We start from the raw sequence: 22,210 nt of genomic DNA, 5'->3' as shown, positions 1-22,210 counted from the left end.
TAGATTAATTATATGTCATTCTGAGTTTAGCTCAACTGGTTAAGATATATATCATCAACCAGAATATTGGAAGTTCAAATCTTCACCCTACATTATATTATTGAACTATATACACATATACGTGTATCACATAAGTTGCTAAATATAAACACAAGCACAATGAAGATATTTATTCTTAGAGTATACTAAAAATATTGAAGCAACATTTTCTAGGGATTATATATTCCAAATTTACAAGCAACTTTAGTATTGTTATTCATATTTATCATCACAAGATCGATCATCTTAGTTAATATCACAAAATATGTACACGATTTTTACTTTAATTAATATTACAAAATTGATACATACACGTTATTCTACATAAAATTTTGTTAAAACGATATAAAATCAACTTAGTTTACTGTCAATGTTTTAAATTTTCATCAATATTTCTATATATTTCATAGATTCGATATTTACATGAGCTATGAATTTGACATTTTTATTATATAACAACCAGTCAATAAATATTAAACATATTTCAACAAAATATTATAAACATAATTCTAATAACAGAAGTTTTAAATTTATTTAGAAATAGTCAAATGATTTAAGCCAACTTTATAATATCTTTTTCTTTCTGAAATGTACATTCCCATCTATATTTCCATAAAATTGAGACCTCGAGACTTCTGTCAATTGTTTAAAATCAATGTTTCAAAGTTCAAACACCGTCTTCTTTGTTTTACAAACACCACTTTCAAAAGCTTGAAAAAACAAAAATCACTCAGAAAATTGAAATATCAAAATAAAACAAATGGGTAAGTTCAATGTAAACAAAAAAAAAAAAGGTATATATATATATCTAAACACAAACAGCTCTCATTTTCTTGAGGGTGTGGAAAAGGGAAAGTTGATGGATAGGTCATGTTTTTAGATGAAAAGGAAATGGAGAAAATTGAAAGTGAGAGTAATGGAATTAATGGGATGGATGGATTTTTGATAGCAAAATCAATGAGAGGAAATTAATTGAGGGTGTTCAGTTTTCTCTGTTCTTCTTCTTAATCATTTGTCAAAGTCAAACTAAACCCCAAATATATAAAACTTTGACCAACCATGTTACCTTTTTCCCTTTGTTACCCCCACCAATTTGGTAATTGTTGGAAAATTATTGGCCACATTCTTTGACTTTTCAACTCATCCCTACAAATCCAATTCATTTAAATATATGGTCTTTTTTTTTTTAGTCAAGCAAAATTATCCATGACTTAACCAGATGGGTTATGTTCATATCAGTCAAGCTCGTTTTTAACCTTATTTTATTTAGAGCTTAATCTACTTCGATTATTATGGACCTCTCCAACGAATTTTTTTTTACATAAATCTTGTTTAGGTTCGTGAACTTTAAAGTATATTTTATTTCTTGTTTCTGAATTTTCGGCAGGTCTATTCTAATCTCTAGACTAAAAAATTAATAATAATAATTAATAAGTTAATAAATAGATAAAGTTCTCATTCTTGGTTGTTGTTCTACAACATAATATTCATTTACTTAATACCCACAAATATTCATTTACTTAATACCCACTCTATGATCTAGGAACTAAAATAGTTAGCTAACATTGTCAAAATAGATATTTTAAAAGTTCGAATACTAAATTTGAGATTTAAATCAATTTTAATTGATATGTTTTTATATTTTTTATAAATAAAATTATAAAAAAGGTTTCCCAACTCTATAATTTTATATATAAATCTAAACCGGTAAAATTCAACTTCTATAGTGTATTATAACTCTTACCATTATAGATTATTTTCTTATGAATATGATAAAAAAGGGGTTCCCCCGAAATATCATAAAAATGTCTCAAATAAAATGTCCCTAAATATTGCAAATATCTAAAAATGTTTTTATTTTGCAAGGAAATAATGAAATAAAGATGATTAAACATCGGATAAATGGATATTCCTTCAACCTGACTTGTAAATTATAATTATTTTTTTTCAAACAGTAAATTATAATTGGATAGCTAAACCCAAAAATAGACTTAGATAAATAATAGAATAATTCAGGTTTTTTTTTTTTAGCAATGAATAATTTAGTTATAGATTGTTAGATTCGAATGAATATTAATTTATGTCTAAATCTATATATGGTTTAGCTTCCACGTAGCAACAGTATATTATTCATAGTAGCTACATTAAATATTCTTTTGAAATCGAATATATAATTAAAATAATAAAAAAAAAAGACAAACCAGGCCAATGTGCATCCAACTACGACACTAGAAAAATATTTTTTTAAAAGAAGTGAAGCTTTTTGAAGTCTGCAAGTTTTGGGGAAAATTTTAAAAATTAAAAAATTGAAAAAAATTGGAAAAAATTGGACAGGCCGACAGTGGTTTACTTTTTTTTTTTTTTTTTTTTGGTGGGGGCATGTCCTTTAGTGCATAGATTCTCTTTTGTTTCTATTTAAAATGAACCATTTATTCTTATTAAAATACCTTAGCCACCAAAATAAAATTAAAAAATACATTTGCCACCTCTAAATTACTTCTTAAAAGAATTAATTCTTTCTCTAATTATGAATATATAACCTTCTCTAAATATTTAATGTACAAGAATGATTGAAAGAGAGAATCTTATTATGGCCGGTAGTTATTTGTGATTTTTGTTATATATATCTTTTTACTAAAATTTCATTTGATGTAGTTAAATTGGTTAGGATATCTATCTCCAACTAAAAAAGTTGTGAGTCTCAATCCTCACTCTCATATATTGTACTAAAAGATGTATTTAATAATTACAATTTCTTATTTTCATTTATTTGAAAAACAAAAGTTTAATTAATTGAACATTTTCTACTTCTCCTCCTTAGTATAAGAAAGTTTTATTTTTTAATTACATAATAGGTTCAAATCTAGTCCCATAGCATTTAAGAAACCTTAAAAAAAATGTAAGTAAAAAAGTTCAGGAGCCAATGAAGATTTAAATTTAAACAATATTATATGTTCTTTCTAGGGCTATGATATTTGTACATAATTTTATAAGTAAAAGGAAGAGAGTATTAAATCTAATATTGGTATCCCAACCTTTAAAAAGTCTATTTTAATTTCTAAACCTTTAGATTTATTTCATTTTAGTCTATCAATTTTTGAAATGTATATTTTAATTTATAAACTTAAAATATTGGTTCACTTTGTTATTTTCTGTTTAATTATTTAATATATGGTAATATAACTTATAATATATGCATTAACCTAGTGATATTTATTAGGAGACAGGCTTTAGAAGGACAATAACAAAAATCAAAACAGTTAACCTTAAAACGTTAAATGTCATATTTTGAAACTCTAAAGATCGAAATAATTATTTTTTAAGTTAAAAAGATTAAATTCAACATTGGAATTGGAAAGTTTAATTAGAACTAAAATAAGATAAGCCTAAAAGTTGGATGACCAAAATGACATTTTAAACCACCATTCTTTTACAATATTCTAAAATACCATACTTTTTCTTATAGAATAAAACAAGAAACCACGTATACTTTTATGTCGTAAATAAATATATTTTTTACATCATTAAAAAAAATTCAACTCCTTAAAATATCCAAATCAATATACGCGAAAATATGAGATCATAAAATTCATGGTAAGTCAATAAAAAAAAGGTTGAATATTGGACCCAAGATGAGAGTACTGAAAAAGACTCATGATTTGTTGTTTACTATAAAGTTTGATAAATTAGAATAATTCAAGTTAGGTTTAGAAGCAAATTGATGAGGCTCTTAAATAAATAATAACATATTATATTAAGTTTAACGTCACATAATTTAAAATATCGCATTAATATTTGACTATGATCCAAATGGGTCCTTATGCAATTAACCCCACTGTTGTTTGTCATGTGGTCCAAAATAAAAACTTTTAATTTAAATTTATCTTCTCCAAAAATAAATAAATGGGTTATTATAAATTTATAACGAACCCCCACGTGCCACGAAGCGACGTCGAATCGTCATAGTGAAGTAGCAGCCAGTTTCCTCGAGGGTTCTCACGACGACGTCGTTTTTAGTTTTATAATTTATAGTTTAATTTTTATTTTTTAGGCTGCTTTTATTTACCACTAGAGAGCCATAGTGGGGAATTGATTATTATTTTTGGACCAATTCGCTTCTTTTCCTTCCTAACTGACTTAATTTATCTTTTTTATTATTATTTTTTTATATTACCGCGTATTTTTCATATGTTATATATCTTGGAGTCAAACATTTTCTTTTCTTTATATATTTTTTATATTAATTAACAAGCTTGTGAAAAGTTAGGAAAATTTTATGTTCTTTAATAATTTGAAGTCTCCTGGATGAACACTCACAAGTGATTGATGATGACGACTAAATTAATAAAAAAAATTTAGTTTAAGTTTAATCCCTCATAATCATTATTATATGTATGTTTTTAATTAATTTTTTGCTGTTGAAAATTTGAATTTATGTATTCAAATTGAGTTCTTGGGCGTCTACCGACGCACACGAATGAGAGATGGGAATGAAAAAGGGTTTCATGTGTTATACTTTTCAATTGTTACAAGAATTGTATCTTTGAAAATGAAGGTCGGTTTGATATGTAAAAGTTCATCTGTATCTTTGGAAAAGAGAAAAAATAAGTTTCCAAACAATTGTATAGGGAAAGCTCAACTAAACGTACTAACATTTGAATGGTACTATACCATTCTTTTGATAATGATTTCATTTTGTTTTTACTTTTTAACCATATTTAAATGTGTAGAACAATTTCCCTAAATTATCTTGTAAATATCCATTACAAAACGATGTTTAGAGAATATTTTAACTACGTCCTCAAATTAATACTAAAAATATGGTTAGCATATATATTGAGAAAATATATAAAATAATACTTTTTTTTTACCCCCTAATTTGTCTGCTGTTAAAATGCTCAATATTGTGTAGTTTTCTTCTCATTCACCCCTCCTCCTCCCAAAAAAAAAAAAAAAAATTGAAACAAAAATCTAGAATTTAAATATTTTTATACACAAAAAGATTAACATGTAAAATTTTGCAAAGAAAAATCCATTACATATATACCCTAACTTAAATATTAATTTAAAATTTTGAGTTTAACTATGGTTGAACATGATATATAAGCATGTGGTTAAATATATCTTTTGATCCTCAATGTTTGGATATTTTTTCAATATAATTTCAATAATTTAAAAAGTTTCAATTTAGTCTCTCGCTATTGTTAATTGTTAAATTTGGCTAATGATAAACTTACATGGCATATTACTAGTGAATTAGAACAAAAAATTTTAAATGAGAAAAACTTAGAATTTCATCTATCTCTTTGAAATTTGGAGGAGGAATTAGAAGTTTTTGACCTTTTCCCTCTTTTGAATTTTGGAAATGTACCAAGTAATATGATACATAAGTTTATCATTAGTCAATTTTAACATTTACCAATATTGAGAGACTAAATTAGAAAAACACTAAAATATTCGTTTTTTTAGTGAGTGATTCAAATTCATAACCTCTTAGTCAAAGATAGATCTCATTGTAATATCATTCACACACTCCTCGATGAAACGGATATGCACCATCAAGCCTCGAGCTTTTAACTACCCAAATTCTTCCAATCACTCATATAAAGTCTTTTAACTTCTCCCACAAAATAGTAAAAAAGAAAGCCCCACTATTATTATTTATCATCCCATATTTTTTAATAAAAAATAATTAAGAAAGCCCTAATTTTGGCGGCTAGGATTGGCCCTTTATTATCATTATTATTATTATTATTATTATTATTTCTTGGACTAAAATTCAGAAACCTCGTTCGTGGAAGTTACCCCAACCCATTTCCAATTTGAACGTAGAGCTGTTTTTGTCGACTTAGACTATTATTCATTCAAATTTTATTCAAAGCACCTCCTTTTGGATTTGTGGACATCCATTTCCTCTCTCAATAACATCTATAAATACCAATCCATTATTCACCCTCTAGAGTCTCTCAGTTCACACCACTTTCAGCCAACCAAAAAAAAAAACTTATTTGAAGAATTGAAGAACATAAACAAGAAGAAAGAAGAAGAAGAAGAAGATTTTATAGTTGAATTTGAGATCAAATCAATGGGGAGAGCTCCTTGTTGTGAGAAAATGGGGTTGAAGAGAGGCCCTTGGTCGCCTGAAGAAGATCGAATTTTAACCACTTTTATTCACAATCATGGCCATAGCAATTGGCGTGCTCTTCCCAAGCTAGCTGGTGAGTTTAATTTCTTCTTTCTTTTTTATTAATAATTTGTGGGTTTGGAAAAAGAATGAATTTTTAGCTGATTTTCTCTCGGGTTTTCTCGGGATCCAAACTGAAAATAAGTAGAGAAAATAACCCATGTCCCAAATCTACTCTTTTTTTCCCCTTTCATATCAGAAACCCAGAAAATCCCACGTCTTGAAATCAAAATAAAGATAGAGATTTTGATTCTCTCTGAGTTCTCTCGTTATCCAAACAGAAAAACCAGAAGAAACCCAGAAAAAACCCACGTCTTGAAATCAAATTTCTTGAGAAAAAGTTTGGTTTTTTTACCCAATCTTTCAGATTTTCTGATCTTTGTTTCTGTATTTTTGGTGTAGGTCTTTTAAGATGTGGGAAAAGTTGCAGACTTCGGTGGACAAACTACTTGAAACCAGATATTAAGAGAGGCAACTTCACCAAAGAAGAAGAAGACACCATTATCAACCTCCACGAATTACTTGGCAATAGGTAAATTCTTAAAACTATCCTAAAGAAGCAAAATTTACCATAATAGTAATTTAACATTAAAAATCAAAACAAAAGAAATTTTAATACATCTTTTTTATTAGTTAATAGATCTAGAAAAAGAAAAAAAATAAAAACACAAGCACATGCATATGCTCAAACACAAACACTAAATACTATTTTTAATTTGGCTACATGAAATGAATACTCACTTTATTTCTATATTAGGAGTGAAATAAATTTGCTTTTGAGCCTAATTTGTGTTTACTTTTTTTTTGTGTTTGTTTACTATAGATGGTCGGCAATTGCAGCCAAGTTGCCTGGTCGGACAGACAATGAAATTAAGAATGTTTGGCACACCCACTTGAAGAAAAGGCTCCAAAAGAACACCAAAATCTCACCTCCAAAATCCCAAAACAAACGAAAAAATCAAACTAAACCTCAAAATTCTTCACATTCTTCCTCAATAATAATAATGTCTCCTTCCTCACAACAATCTTCCAGCTGCGAGATCTCTTCGGTCACGGATTCTTATGTAACTGAGAATGAGTACTACAGCTATGAGGCGGAGGAGGACGCGGTGGCTCTGGTGGAAGCTCTGCCGCTGATCGACGAGAGCTTCTGGTCGGAGGTGGTAATTGAGAATGAGATCAATGAAAATGAGAATAATGAGAATGGTTCGAATTCTAATTATTACGGTGAAGTGCAGACGGAATTCCCAATTATGTCGATGGATCATATGGTGGAATTAAATGATGATGACAAGAGTAATGGTCAAAGCCTTGATGATGACATGGAATTTTGGTACGATGTTTTCATTAAAGCTGGAGGAATTTCAGAATTGCCAGAATTTTGAGATGATGAACCAATAATAATGGAAATTAAAATTCCTGATTTTGGAAGCAACTCATTATTCAGAGAATTAATTCGCTCGAGGAGGAAGATCTTTGAATTGTGGAGGTGAAAATGGTGAGAAAATTTTAGAGTTTGGAAGAGATTTGGAGATGTGAATAGAAAGCTAGTCGTAAATGGAGAGAGAGAGAGAGAGAAAAAGTTTCAGATTCATTTATTTGGGACTTCAAATTGGGATTTGTATATTCTTTTTCAAGTGAAAAAATGAATTCTTTATTTGTTTTTTCTTTTTCTTTTTTACTTTTTTATTCGCATCAAGTTCTTGAGACAATTTTAGTTCCAAAAGTTTGGAGTAAATAACTTGACTAGCGTTAAAATGACATGGCAGTAAAACTACTAATTTGACAAAATATATAAATTTAATTATATATTGGTGGGTTCTATTTTTTTCTTCCCTTCCTCTCTCTCCTTCTCTCCCATCTCTAGCGAATCTTGTCACGCCATCGTCTCATTTCTATCCTCCCCATCGCTCATTGTTGCACCATTACTCTCACGGGAGTCGTTTTAGTCGACCTCACCGGAGAGAAGGAGACACCTCATTCTAAATTTTAGGGATTAAAAAGGGGTTGATTTTAACCAAATAGACACCTACTTCCAATCTAGGATTAAAAATATTTTTTTTCATTTTTTAATTAAAAATATATTAAGTGGGCAAGATATTGTAATGGTTTTCTTATTTTTAACGTATAATGATAACTTTAAAGAATAACAATTTTAGGAAAAGTTTGGATATAAAAATCCAGTCTTAGTTATAATCATACTTTTCAATTTTGTCTTCTATTTTGAAACCCTTTTTTTTTTATTTTATCTTAGCCTATGTGTTAAAAACATGTTATTGCTAACAAAAGTATTATGTATGTATACGTAACAGGAGTAAATTACACTTTAAATTTAGTATTTGGAATTTGAACACATCTCTATAAATTGCTACTAAATCCAAAATTTTAAATTTTGTTATATTTAATCTCTAAACTAAAAATCTAAGAATATCCAAGGCCTGCATGGAAAAAATCTCATACTTGTATCGTAGGAATAAGCAGAAACTAAATGAGAAAACAATTAAAGTGAAAAGAGAAAAAATCACGGTCCATAAAGAAAAATTCACTATGTAAAAAATTATTACAATCTCACAGATTTCTCTCCCCGACTCCAATTACACAAAAAACACTCTCAAAACAAATACCGCTTAGTTAATTGGAGTTGATATATTAGACTTAAATATTTCAATCGGGATTATTAAAACCTAAGTTTATGAGCTCCTTTTATAGTTGTTGGAACACATCCCCTTGTATTAAGTGGGACAATTTTTTTGTACTTTTCCAATGTATTCATCTAACTCTTCAAGATATTTTTAATTCTATACCATCGTATCTTCGACTTTTCTTAATAGAAAATTACGATCAAAATAAATTTATGTAATAAGAATAAAATCAAAAATTAAAAAAAAATATATATATATATATAACTAAAGTAGGGACCAATTTTTCTAGGATTCTTCGGGATATGCCTTACGAATGAGCTCACTTAGTTGGTTTCGTCTACATTACTTTTGTCTTATTCATTATCGATTTTTTAAATTGCTTTTTTTTTTAATTTAAGAAAAAAAGAGCTTTAATAATTGAGAAATATGGACAGAGAGAAGAAGAAAGAGTGAGGGACAAGAATATGGAAACATAGGAGATGACGAACTATCACTCAAGATTAATAACTTGGATGATACGTTTGATTAAATTTCTAGTCAATAATATGTTTTATTTGTCAAAGATTTGTTAAGTCAAATTATTCCACCTATGATCATCCCAAACAAAAATGTTTCGCATAAAATATATTTTTTGATCTCTACATTAGAGGATATGTTCATGTTTGGTCCCTATATTTAAATAGTAGAAAAATTATGTAGCGATTAACTTTGGCTTACTTGGCTTGAAATTTTTTAAATGAGGGTTTAAAATTATTTTATATTTATTTTTCGGCGGGTGTGACACTTTCCCTCTCTTTCCCCATCAATTCCTTTGGCCGTTGTTGTTGCCGCCTTCGTCGTGCCTTTTCTTCTCAAGCACTCAAGTGCCTTTTGTAGTAGTCTTGTTAGGTGGGCCATTTACGCGAACTAATAATCATAAATCTCTACTCAGTGTAACTATAGAATCCCGAAATAAATTAAAGTTTGATTTTTCCACCAGAAAGAAAAAAACATGCTTGAAACCATTCGTGACATCTTTTCATTGCCATGAATTCTCAAAATAGTCAAACTAACTGTCATGGAATATTGGAATTTTTTATTTTTCATTACATATATAAAATGTCATAGAATATTGTAGAAATTCCTAATCACTATTTTAATTTCCTGTCCAAATCAATCGTGCTTCGACCATTTCGTGACAGTTGTTGACTACGTTGAATCTAAAAAACAATTCATATTTTGTGACAGTTTTTAACTGTTATAACATTACAAAAATCCTGAAATTAGCTTTTTCTTTTCGGCAAAGGATCCCACGTTTATAAGATAAGAGACCTAACAATGGTTTATAATATAAGTGGGCTACCCTCTCATTGTCAATTGGTTTTGAGATGAACCCCATGAATATTAATAAAACGCGTTCCACAATTTGTAATAATTTTTTTTTCTTAATTTGCAATCTTTTATATTGTTTGTTAAGGATCTCACATAAAATGAACCTTACAATGGTTTATAATAAACATGGACTATTCTTCTCATTACCAATTTTCTTGATCGGAGATGATATGACAATTACCACTAAGACTCCCTTCAGCAATACAATAGTTTTATCAATATTGAAAAGCCTACCATACAAATAGTTTCGGACATTTGCAAAAACAATGAAAAGCCTAAAGTACAAATATTTTCAGACATTTACAATAACAATAAAATTAGCTTAGGATACATAAACTATATTTTTATATTGGCATAGACTTTTTGCTTCTTGTTTAGTTCAATAATGGCCAGAAATAGTCAAAGCGAGTACAGGTTAGCTGTAATTGACATATACGTCCAACCATGAAGTTGCGAGTTCGATCCCTCACTCCACCCCACATGTTGTACTAAGAAAAAAACAATGACAAAAAATACAAAATAAATACATAATATCAAAATAGTATATCACTAGTATACTTTATCAAACATAATAGAATAGGAGAAAAATTTTGTAATATTTGACAAATTTAAAAATACCACTATAATATTTTTTCCGTACGGAAGAAAACAACCAAATAGTAAAATAATTTACTTCAAAAAATTAATTGCTATTTTAATTTCAAATACATGTTTAAAATGGGCTTTTTTTTATTAATATTATTTCTATTAATATTATTGTAAATGAAATTTATTTTAAAAATATCGTAGTTTAATTAAAAATATTAAAAGTAGGGTAGGTTTTGAAATTTATTTAAAAAATATCGTAGTTTAATTAAAAATATTAAAAGTATGGTAGGTTTTGAAACTTTTTTTAAAAATATCGTAGTTTAATTAAAAATATTAAAAGTATGGTAGGTTTTGAAACTCATTTTAAAAATATCGAAGTTTAATTAAAAATATTAAAAGTAGGGTAGGTTTTGAAACTTTTTTAAAGATATTGTTGTCTTAAAAAACTGAAGACAAGAGATGCAATTTTTTTTTAATTTTGAACGTCTGACCACCTCTTCGTTTTTTTTTATATTAATCACCTCTTCGGCTAGCCGTCGCACCCAATCCACCAATGACGGCTTCTCTTTTGTCGCCGACTCGATTTCTTGATATGTGATTCAGTGCGGCCAATACTCCAATTCACAATCCTCCATTTCCGCTCTGGATCTGGCTCTCCTCCGATGCCCGACGATCAAAATCCACGAAATCGCTGCGAGGAAACAAAGGATGAGGAAATGCTGACGGTCACTCTGGCGATGAACCACTTCGATTTGGTGATTGGGTCTTTTGGGAGGACGAATGAGGGCAAACCAGTGGTGATCAAACTCTCGCTTAACGAAAAATTGATGTTACTGAAACTCCAGGCCAAAATCTTGTGGCTCTGTACCAACTGCCCGGTGGCGCTCGTGAACCCCACAAATATTCCGTCGATGAAAATTTCAGAGAGATTGACAGAGACATCAAACAATGGCCGCCACGGCGTTCTCATCCTCGCCGGCGCCATGGTGACGTTCATGAGAAAATCGGAATAGTCGATCCAAACTTGGTAATTTTCGCCGCTATTAAGCTTGAGTCTATTGAACGAATCCCCTCCACTACGGCCGCCGTTCGACCAAAACCCAACCTCTTCGGTGGAGTTCGAGGTCAGAGAATTAAAGTTGATTCCCACATGATTGTCGTTGGGGTCGTTGAATTCTTGATTGGCAAACACATCAAATTCAATTCCAAAGACGTGGTTGTTGGGGTTCCCATTGAGCGAAAATTTGAGAAAACCCAGATTCTGGGCAGAACTAGTCCTTTCGATTCCCGCCACCGGGACGAAGATGAAAACAAGGCCATGACCGGGCAAAATGCCCTTGTAGGGAGCCATGGCAAAGATTTCAAACAAATGTGAATCTGAGCCAAGCTCAACCTAACGACATGTGTTAAATCCTACCTTATAAGTTATTGTAAAAAAAAAAAAGAAGACAAATTGGAGAGAATTATTGAGGTGGGAAATATTATGAGAATCCAATCAACAAAGTTCATGTAAGACTCATCACACAAACAGGCAGTTGATGATGGGGGTTTCATTGCCGGTTGAAGAAGCTTGTAAGGAAATTAAAATCCTCAACAAAATGGAAAAACAGAGGGAAATACATAAACCAGAGGCAGCAGAAATATTGTCCTGTTTCCACTGCTTCCTATATAAGCTCAAGCTCTTAACAATGGCATTATTCAAAACTGTAGCCACTCATCAAAAAGTACGTAAATTAAGAGCCACCTTACTACGAACGTGAAGAGGAAGAAGAAGGGAAAGCTGTTTAGGAGAGGCACGAGTAAGCCAAAGCCTTTTCCTCGCTGAGCTCCTCTGCAGTCAAGTCCAGTTTCTTCCTTGAGAATTCATCAACAGAAAGTCCTGGATCCAGAGAGGATCACACACAATCAGAAAATATCTCACCGTCGACTATAACTTTGCAGCATAAGAAATCCATAACTTTTACCCTTAAATTACATCTTTAGTCCTTAAATTTTAAAGTCCAAAAACTTTTTTGATATTTTTCTAATAGATCCCTAAACTTAATAAGTATAACTCAGAATTCAAGGACGTATATCACACAAAACTGAAAGTTAAGAACTTAGTATACAAAATTTATAGGTTAAACTAAAAAATTAGCTAAACATTTTTTAAAGTCTATGGACTCGTTAGACAGACGTATCAAACACTCCTTGTCGTATAAAGACTTATTAGACACAATTCTGAAAGTTCGGGTTCGAAATTTGTAATTAACCAGATTTTTGTCACCATCTATTGTTTTACGTTACTGGAAGGAGTCTCAACATGAACGTATCAAAAGTATATCAGGATCATGACGTGGTATCTGAGGAGGAAAGTAAACAATACCTTGCACAATTGACCATTCACCGTTACGACAGGTGACGGGGAACGAATAGATCAGTCCAGCCGGGACATTGTAAGATCCATCAGAGTAAACTCCCATGGAAACCCAGGTGCCCTGGAAGGAAATCAAGTTTTTAATGAGCTTTTAAATCAGTCTTTCAAAGCACAAAGTTAAAGGACTATAGAAAAATCACCAACCTCCGGAGTTCCAAGAACCCAATCACGAATGTGATCGCAAGCTGCACTAGCAGCAGACAACGCACTTGAGAGCTTCCGGGCTTTGATGATTGCAGCACCACGTTGTTGAACAGTGCTAATAAACTCTCCATTCAACCTTCAATAAAGAAAAAACCATATATTATTGCAAATGCGTCTCTTTAAAATTGGACAGATATGGTACAGAAACTCTACCATGCATCATCGGCAACAAGCTCACGGACAGGTTTCTCCTCACCAGATGGTAACTTGACAGTAGCATGGTTAACATCAGGGTATTGTGTAGATGAATGGTTACCCCAGATAATAACATTCTTAACATCAGATACTTGAACATTCAATCTCTCTGAAATTTGGCCTAATGCCCTGTTGTGGTCCAATCTAGTCAAGCAAGAAATATTCTTCTCGGGGATGGAGGGAGCAAATTCCTTCAAGATCAACGCATTAGTATTTGCCGGGTTAGCAACAACCAAGACCTGCAAGAGCAAGGAGACCAAGAGTCAGTTGTCTGACCATTCAAAAAAATTAGAAGAACATTACTTTTCAGTAAAATTATTTATTTATATGGAATTCAATCAACAAAAGTTACCTTACAGTTGGCGGCAGCGTGCTTTTCAAGGGCAGAAGCCTGAGCCTTGTAAATTGAGACATTTTTAGACATCACGTCTTTTCTTTCCATACCCTCTTTTCTTGGGAATCCACCAACCATAATAGCAATATTGACACCAGTGCATGCCTCAACCACATCAGTTGTAGCAACAACACCTAAAACATTGTACCAGGCATTCATGCATTATAAGATAATCAACAGAAATCGAAGGACAGAAACCACAGAAGGAGCTCGTTCAGTATTAGTGAAAGATTGCTGTATCATATACCTTTAAGAAGTGGGAAAGCAGCATCAACCAACTCCATCTTTACGCCATTCAATGACTCGGCAGCCGGTGGGATATCAAGCATGTGCAAGATTACAGGTTGGTCAGGTCCTAGCAACACTCCTCTGGCAATCATAGGCACAAGGGCATATCCGATTTGTCCTGAAAAAAACAAGCAGTAAATATACTACTTCATATGTAAAATATTTAAGGGGTCAGCCAAACAAATCAATTAAGTTTTGGTCTTAATAATGTATTTCCTCTATGAAATGACAAATCAATTCCAGTAGAACTGCTCACGTGCACCTATTCACGAGAGAGAGAGAGAGAGAGAGAGAGAGAGAGAGAGAGAGAGAGAAGGATAGCTATTCAAAAAGAATAAGTTGGGATTTAATTGACCAAAAATAGGAACTCTTATCCAAATAATTTTGACAAGGAAGAAATATACGAGCAGCATGAGGCGAGATTTCTGTTTACAAGAACTAATCAACATGCAACTGGTGACATCTGCCCATTAACACCCAAAGTAAAATCTCTCGTAAACATCAAGCCACACAGATTCACAGGCTAGATCCACTTCAGTTTCTCCGCCTATATCCTATAGCATTCTTACTGCAACCCTTGGACGCGTAAAAAAATAAAACTCAATGATCCACGAAAGAATTGGCATAACAGAACGAAAACTCTCAGCGATTGTTCAAACTCCTAACAGAAAAAGATGAAGAAACAGACGAAATCTCAAACACAGCAAACGAACGAGCAAAAACGTCAACCAGTGAGAAAATTCGCAGCAGAAACTTTAAGAAATGGATTATAACCAACAGATCTGATCGTAAATTCAAACCAAACAACAGATGTGATAAGCAACACAGTATCAGATCTCAGGCGAGCAGAGGCAAAAGACAAAGAAATCAAGTGGCGATTGGATAACATCTCAGATCAACTAGATGAGCATCAGTAGAACCGAAAAGAAAGAAATGCAATGGTTTCAGTACAGTACCTGCAGCTCCAGTAACGAGGACTCTAACAGGTTGTTTTGCCATGGCTGAGGACGAATCGAAACGAGAGCCGGAGAAGAAGAAGATTGAAGAACGCGAATCAGTGGGGGTTGTAGAGGAAGAAGAAGAAGAAGAAGAAGAAGGGATATTTATTGGCGTGAAGAAACAGAAGACACTGAAACCTAAGGGAGCAGAAATTTCTCTGGTCACCAATCAAACGACGCCGTCACCACGACCGGGGCTTGACGGCCGTCAAGTCACGGTTTTAACGGTGCTGACTTGGCGGAAAAACAGGTCTCTGTCTGAACGCGCGTGGGATCATCGTGATGCGCGCGTCAAGCATATTCCGCTTCAGATGCGACAGCGGGAAACTACATGTCGTAGCGGTGGGCCATTAAGATTACAACTACATGTCGTAGCGGTGGGCATTTCACGAAATGATTAAATATCGCTTCAACTTTAATTTATTTGTGGCTGTGAGGCTGACGCTTTTCAACTGAAAATTTGAGTGCCGGAAAAAGAAAAATGATTTGAGTTTATTTGACGAAAGAGATTGAAAATAAGCTTTTTATTTTTGTCAAACTTTATTTTCTAATAGATGCAACCCGTATGTTTCCTAGATTTTTATGCCAAAATAATATAAGTTATGGAATGTATTACAAAATTAACTCAGTTCAATTAAGTAAGACAATCAATAGATTTTTATGCCAAAATAATATAAGTTATGGAATGTATTACAAAATTAACTCAGTTCAATTAAGTAAGACAATCAATAGTGAGAAGCTCATACAGCGGACTGTTAGTTCAGTGGTAAATCACATCGTTGATATTCAGTGGTAAATCATGTCCTTGATAATTGTATCATTGTGCCTGGACTGTGAAATCTTATTGATTGATTCACGGTGCCGCCCTCCTACTTATAATCCAAAAAAAAAGTTGGGTTTTATGAGCTTACATTTATGTCACCAGTAGGATTGACACACTCATAATTTGATTGAACTGAACACTCATAATTTGAAATAAACAAATTTATATACAAAATATATGTTCAACTGTGTTACACAAATCTAACTCATTAGCCAAATAACTCACAATATATTACCACACTTTTTTTTTTGTTGGAAGAATAACAATCTGCCAGTTTCGTTTAGAGGAATTTACATCTATACTTCAGAAGTTTTCATCTCAGACATCTATCGTACAGTGGAAGGATTTTCACCTGTTTGATTTGTGGGCTCAAACTGCATACAACTTTATGACTTGATTAATCTTGGTGCGACAAACTGGGCAGCCCCAGTTCTTGGCCTTGACCTCATTCAGACAAGACATACATCCAGCCATATGGCCACAGGGCACGCATGCTCCCTCCACTGGGGCATCCAAACATATCACACACGACGAGCTGCCACTGCTTTGATTCATTTGATTCTCAGTGAATGAATATGGTACGTCATCTACGGGATGAGAATTGACTAACGGGTAGTCGACTGTACTGGTGCCAGCCTCGAAAAGTCTGGTTGCACCTGGTGGAGCTGAGGGGACTGCATTTGGAGGGTGTGTCATCTGGGTGACAAGGACCGTGTTGTTCAGCGTCTCGGCGTGATGGCTTGGATTGTAACCGTGGCTAGCTTCATGAGCTGTCCATTTGTCGGTACCTGTTTGCGGAGGCACATGTGGGGGTAGCTGGCTACTACTGGAGGAACCTACCTCAGAACATGAGTGGGGAGTATGAAGCCGTGCTCCTTCCTGCGCAGCTGACTGAATGGAGGCATTTATGGCCATTGCAAGCTCCGGATCTTCCACACCGGCCGGTACAGTCGCAATGTTGATCGGGCTCTGGTGATTATGCCAAATTGTAGGCTGCACCACCTGAAATTTCAAAACAGTTCTTGATGTGTTATCATCAACCTCAGAGCAACATTCAATGGCTACACCGGGCTTACAGGCTTAGCCAAAAAAAAAAGCACTTCAAAGACAGAGGACACCGATGAGTACACATGAAGAAATTATTCCAGAGTTTATAGTACTAAACCTCTTAGGAATGGCGCTAAAAAACTGTTCTCGATTTTTTTTTTTTACAATACTGTATTTCGAATACTAAAATCCATTTGGATAATGAATTTGATAAAGTTAGTTTACAGTTAAGTTTTCTCAAGACGGTATGGATATGCAAAACCAAAAGCTTAAGGATAATTTAAAACCTTCAGGTGTAAATTAGATATAAAACTTTAAAATCATAATTTTTCATATTATCTTTTTAAATATAAGACGAGGGGAGACCTCCTTTCTTCTTTGCTCTGCCTTGGGTTTCAGTTGAAAAAAGAAAAGGAATAGTACCTTTGGCTGAGGAATTCCTTTGCAAGCATCACAAAACCATTGAAGTTGTTGTCTGTCATACTCATTGGCAGGTGCAAGTCGAAGACGTATTGCTGCAAAAACCAGAAATGAAACAGAAATACTTGCTACATCTCAAAAATAACAGCAAAAATATGATTTCATGTGCTGAAGAATTTGGAGTATGGAAAAACAGTGAGTATATATATAAGACATTTTGGTATTTAAAACACAAAACTTTCCGAACTCTATAATTTATGTTGCAGGTAATTTTCAAACATTAAGTACGTGAACAATTGATTTTTAAACAGAAGCATATGAACGAATATTTTCATGCGTACTCTTTGATTTTCGAAATCGACTTCTGGTCTCCCAGGAAGTGTGACAACTCCGTCTTCGCCTCCTTCCTTTTGAAACTAAGTCTGAGAGCAAAGTTGAGACCAATAAATAAAAGAAAAATGAAGAAGTCGTTAACTTATATTGAAATAGGGTGTCTTCCAGCAATAAGAAATTACTTGGAGAGTTGTCGACAATAACAACAGACGGGTCAGCTTCCTGTATCTTATGTTCTTCTAAATATGATTTCCACAATGGAATAATTGCACGTGGTTGAGCATCCTGTCCATCATGAGCGAGACAATGTAGAGTCCCCCGGTATAAGTAGTATAACAACATAAAATAAAAACAGAAGTATCTCATTCACGATAAATTACATCAGATCAGAGCAGTAAAGACAGATTTTCAGAACACTCGCAGGAACCAACCTTTTTAATTTTATTCCAAATGTTCACCAAGCGGTATATTCCCTTTTCTTTTTCAAAACAAATAGGAGCTAGCTTATACGGTCTAAAAAAGAAACTCCCTTACTATCCTATATATGCCATAGCTGATCCAGAGATGAAATGATTACCAGTTTGATTCAACTGCCAAAAGAAAAAGATAGATACATAAAATAAAATCTTCTTGCTGGAAACCAGAAACTGGTGAAACGTTTTGCAAGAATGACATAGAAGTTCTATGAATCATTCAAAGGGCTTGGAACTAAGGATATGGCATAAAACTCACACCAGATTTGACCAGCAGAGCCCTATTTCTTTCTCTCACTCTCCCTCCCTATTGTGACCTTGATATAAATCATATATATTCATTTTCTAGAGGCCAGAAAAGGAACTGTTTCTGAATCAGAATAATTATTAAATACAGTCAGAGGAAGAAGAAGAGCGACATATGTTAGAACCATACCTGCAAGCTACTATATATGGCAAGCTCCAACTTATTAGGCTTCATATGATTTCGAGAGCCACAATGTAAAACGACTACCCAACTGCAGACATTGATTGTAAAGTACAGGTTATATCGTGCATAAAATCGTTCATGGCTTTACAGAAAAACTGGACAAAAGATTTCGTCAATATAAATATCAAAAGATAGTGTAGTGGAAAAAATTACTTAATGGCTTCAACTGCAAACATACAAGGAGAGTACCAATATAAATGGAAAAAGAGGAGAGGATAAACATGACTAAAATCACTTGGAAAAAGTACTCACACTTTTCTCGAAAGGAGATGAGGAGCTAGTACTTCGAGAAACTCCGGCCCATAAAATTCCCGCATCCAACCAGAGAACAGACTCATATGATTCTACAAAACGTCATAAGAAGCATCCTCTTCAGAACAGAAATTGGTAAGAAGATGAAGTTGCTAGTTGTTAGGTTAAAAGACAGCTTCAACACCATTAAAAAGCCATTTTTGTGTTAAAGAACATATGTGTAAGAGATGAAATATATCCGAACCTATTAATTTAAGCATTCAAGTGCAATGGTAATTTAACATAGTATCAAACCAAGAGGCCCTACCCCTGATATGACGTAATTTTCTCCTCCATTGATACTAATAGTTCAATGGTTCGATTTCGTAAATCAAATTAACATCTGAGACGTAATATGAAGGGTATTAAATATATATAAAAAATAATATTTATTCTAACCTCAATGGCACGAACAACATTCTTGTGCCTTGCTTCTCTCGCAACTTCCAATGGAGTTTGACAAGCATCGTTAATTATCAAAGTATTTGCTGGCAATTGGAACAACAGTTAGCAATTTTTATAGCGAAAATGGAGGCTGTGTAAACGATTATCAGATAATGGATGTAGACCAAGTTATTATATTCATGTAACAAAAATAAACAAACCTCTGTAAGAAAGAAGTAATTTAACAGTGTTTTCCAAGCCTCTTCTAGCAGCATGGTGTAACGGCGTCCCACCATTACGGCCTATTAGAACATGAAGCCAGCATCAAAGAGTTACAAGAGAATAAACAACTACAGCCCAATTTAAACATATGTCCCACAAGCACTAAATTCCAATAACAAACTGATATGAAAAGATGAAATATTAAACTCATTGGATAAATTGCCATAAAATATCCAATATGTAAGGCTCCATTTCATAACTATTTGGTTTTTTATTTTTAGTTTTTGAAAATTAAGCTTATAAACACTAATTTCACGTCCACCTGTGTGTATTTTTGTTTTGTTATTATCTTTCTAAAAATGCCTTCAAAATCTAAGCTAAATTATGAAAACTCAAAAATATAAGTCTCATTTGATAACTATTTTGTTTCTAATTCTATATTTTACAAAATTATGTTTGTTTACTCACCAGTATTTAAGCATATTTTTCACTTAAAAACATATTTGATTTCTAACCCGAATTTCAAAAACAAAAACAAGTTTATAAAAACTACTTTTTCTTAGTTTTCAAAATTTAGCTTAGGTTTTAAAAACATTTTAAAACGTTGATGACAAACCAAAATAATAAAAAAATACATGGGTAAAAGTAGTATTTATAAGCTTAATTTTGAAAAACATTTAAAAAAAAAAAGAACAAAAGCCTATAGTTTTTAAAATTTTTATTTCTGTTTACAAATTTTGACTCATAATTCAAATATATGTTTAAGAAAAGTTTAAAATATATCAAAGAAATAGTGAGAAAGTAAGCATAATTTTGAAAAATAAATAAATAAAACTAAAAATGGAATCATTGTCAAAGAAGACCTAAAGCTTTCAATAATGTAACCAGAATTTTGAAGACACATGTATATGCATATCTGATAACTCATGTAATTGAAACCAAAAGTAACAACGGAAGGCACATTTTAACCAGATTTGAAGGCCCGTTCGTATAGTTGCAGGGATTGACTTGATAATTGAAAAAACAATCTGTAAATTCGTATCACGAATGTATAAAAAACTCACGAACATCACAAAGAAAGAAACTCGCAAACCTGGTCCAAACGCATTGACATTAGCGCCAAGTTCTAGTAACGTTTTCGCCACGTTGTAGAGCTCGGGATTCAAACAGGCAACGATCAAGGGGGTCTTTCCTTCCCTGTCAACCCACTACACCAAATGCCCCAAAAACAAGAACAAATTACATCAGACATGAGAACATAATACAACACAACAAAAACGCAAACAAATTCATCCACGACCGAATTAACAGATTGAGAAAAAGAATTTCAAATTAGAATCACCTCGAGAGTTGCACCTTCTGCAGCAAGGGCTTTGATTCCTTCAATATCGCCATTGCCGGCGCGCTGATACACGACCTCATCTTTGGACGCCTGCTGCCCCATTCGGAATCCAGATACAAACCTGACACGAGAATTGACGAAGAAGATAATTGAAATTTTTTCCAAAAAGAAATCTCTCGTTTGTCAGGTAGTATCAGGAAAATTGGAAGATTCAGAATGTGCGGAAAGGATTGTTCTAAAAATAAATCGAAAACCACGCAGGGGCTCAACTATAAACAAAATTTGTGAGAGTGGGTTACTTACCGGTGAAGAAGTTTGAAGAATGCGAGAGAAAAAAAATGGAGGACTTAGAAAAGGGGGAGTGACGTAATTTTAGAGAAATATTGGGGCTTCTTGGGAATTCTGAGGAAATTTCCTATCCGTCGTTTTCTCGCGTTTAATTCATTAATTAAGATCTAAAATAATGTGTAACGCTATGTTGTTCGGTGTTATCTCACTTGGGTTGGGTTCATTCAATGGACGCGTTTACGTCAAAACGACGGCGTCTTTAGTTTTTCTTTTTCCTTTTTTCTCAATTTTGTTTTTTACCCTTTAAATTTGTCAAAAATGTTGCCAACGTTGAGCCGTAATTAAAACTTACTCCTCCCGAAATCAAAAGTTCAACCTTGTACTCATAATTTATTGTACCGAAAAATTAGAGAAATGATGAGTCAGATCAAATGTTAAAAATATTTACTTATTTTACTAAGATCAAAAAAATCTTCATTTTCACTTGTACAATTAAACTACACTCGCTGCTTCCTACTTGTTTACAAGTGATTATAATATATAATTTACTAAGAATAAATAATTCATTAATTTTATTTTTTGTTTCATTTCTTCCCTCCCCATTGTCAAAGAGAGAAAATAATAATAATTTTATTCTACTTTCATCCCTCCCATTGTCAACGCACAAAAAATAATAATAACAAATTTAAAAATAGTCAAATGAAAATTAAGAGCCAATATTTGAATTAAGAAATGTATAAACATGAATATGTAATATAAGAACTAATTCAACAACCAG

At 32.6% G+C, this 22,210-nt stretch overlaps 3 protein-coding genes, 1 long non-coding RNA gene and 1 pseudogene across 5 annotated transcripts; 1 reads left to right on the top strand and 4 right to left on the bottom strand.

Moving 5' to 3' along the window:
* The first annotated feature begins 5,986 nt into the window (after nucleotides 1-5,986).
* Nucleotides 5,987-7,891, top strand: LOC111009610 (transcription factor MYB14). The gene is made up of 3 exons (XM_022282744.2): nucleotides 5,987-6,257; nucleotides 6,626-6,755; nucleotides 7,047-7,891. The coding sequence occupies exons 1-3, from the start codon at nucleotides 6,125-6,127 to the stop codon at nucleotides 7,606-7,608; spliced, it is 825 nt and encodes a 274-aa protein (XP_022138436.1). The 5' UTR covers nucleotides 5,987-6,124; the 3' UTR covers nucleotides 7,609-7,891.
* A 2,539-nt stretch (nucleotides 7,892-10,430) lies between these two features.
* On the bottom strand, nucleotides 10,431-11,495 carry LOC148210488 (uncharacterized). The gene is made up of 2 exons (XR_015792228.1): nucleotides 11,346-11,495; nucleotides 10,431-10,724 (listed from the first exon to the last, which is right to left on the bottom strand). It is a non-coding gene; the product is annotated as an uncharacterized LOC148210488 (long non-coding RNA).
* A 2-nt stretch (nucleotides 11,496-11,497) lies between these two features.
* Nucleotides 11,498-12,175, bottom strand: LOC111008800 (L-type lectin-domain containing receptor kinase VII.1 pseudogene; annotated as a pseudogene).
* Nucleotides 12,176-12,277: 102 nt separating this feature from the next.
* On the bottom strand, nucleotides 12,278-15,438 carry C-NAD-MDH1 (Lactate/malate dehydrogenase family protein). The gene is made up of 7 exons (XM_088126533.1): nucleotides 15,278-15,438; nucleotides 14,281-14,439; nucleotides 13,992-14,167; nucleotides 13,598-13,878; nucleotides 13,385-13,520; nucleotides 13,190-13,301; nucleotides 12,278-12,703 (listed from the first exon to the last, which is right to left on the bottom strand). Exons 1-7 carry the CDS (start codon nucleotides 15,318-15,320, stop codon nucleotides 12,609-12,611), a joined length of 1,002 nt encoding a protein of 333 aa, XP_087982659.1. The 5' UTR covers nucleotides 15,321-15,438; the 3' UTR covers nucleotides 12,278-12,608.
* Nucleotides 15,439-16,288: 850 nt separating this feature from the next.
* On the bottom strand, nucleotides 16,289-21,585 carry LOC111009783 (putative E3 ubiquitin-protein ligase XBAT35). 2 transcript variants are annotated; one of them, XM_022282991.2, is made up of 11 exons: nucleotides 21,448-21,585; nucleotides 21,145-21,265; nucleotides 20,896-21,010; nucleotides 19,802-19,882; nucleotides 19,596-19,684; nucleotides 19,158-19,249; nucleotides 18,852-18,933; nucleotides 18,125-18,227; nucleotides 17,951-18,031; nucleotides 17,613-17,704; nucleotides 16,289-17,144 (listed from the first exon to the last, which is right to left on the bottom strand). In XM_022282991.2, exons 2-11 carry the CDS (start codon nucleotides 21,244-21,246, stop codon nucleotides 16,512-16,514), a joined length of 1,470 nt encoding a protein of 489 aa, XP_022138683.1. In that variant the 5' UTR covers nucleotides 21,247-21,265; nucleotides 21,448-21,585; the 3' UTR covers nucleotides 16,289-16,511. The 2 variants fall into 2 exon arrangements, with proteins under 2 accessions (XP_022138683.1, XP_022138682.1); XM_022282990.2 differs by lacking the exon at nucleotides 21,448-21,585 and having other exon boundaries at nucleotides 21,145-21,432.
* Nucleotides 21,586-22,210: the final 625 nt, after the last annotated feature.

Source organism: Momordica charantia, assembly GCF_013281855.1.
Source record: "Momordica charantia cultivar OHB3-1 chromosome 7 unlocalized genomic scaffold, Mcharantia_2.0 BLBB01000007.1, whole genome shotgun sequence".
Classification (NCBI taxonomy): Eukaryota; Viridiplantae; Streptophyta; class Magnoliopsida; order Cucurbitales; family Cucurbitaceae; genus Momordica; species Momordica charantia.
Note: the sequence above shows the minus strand (reverse complement) of the source record. Positions and strands in the feature narration are given on the sequence as shown.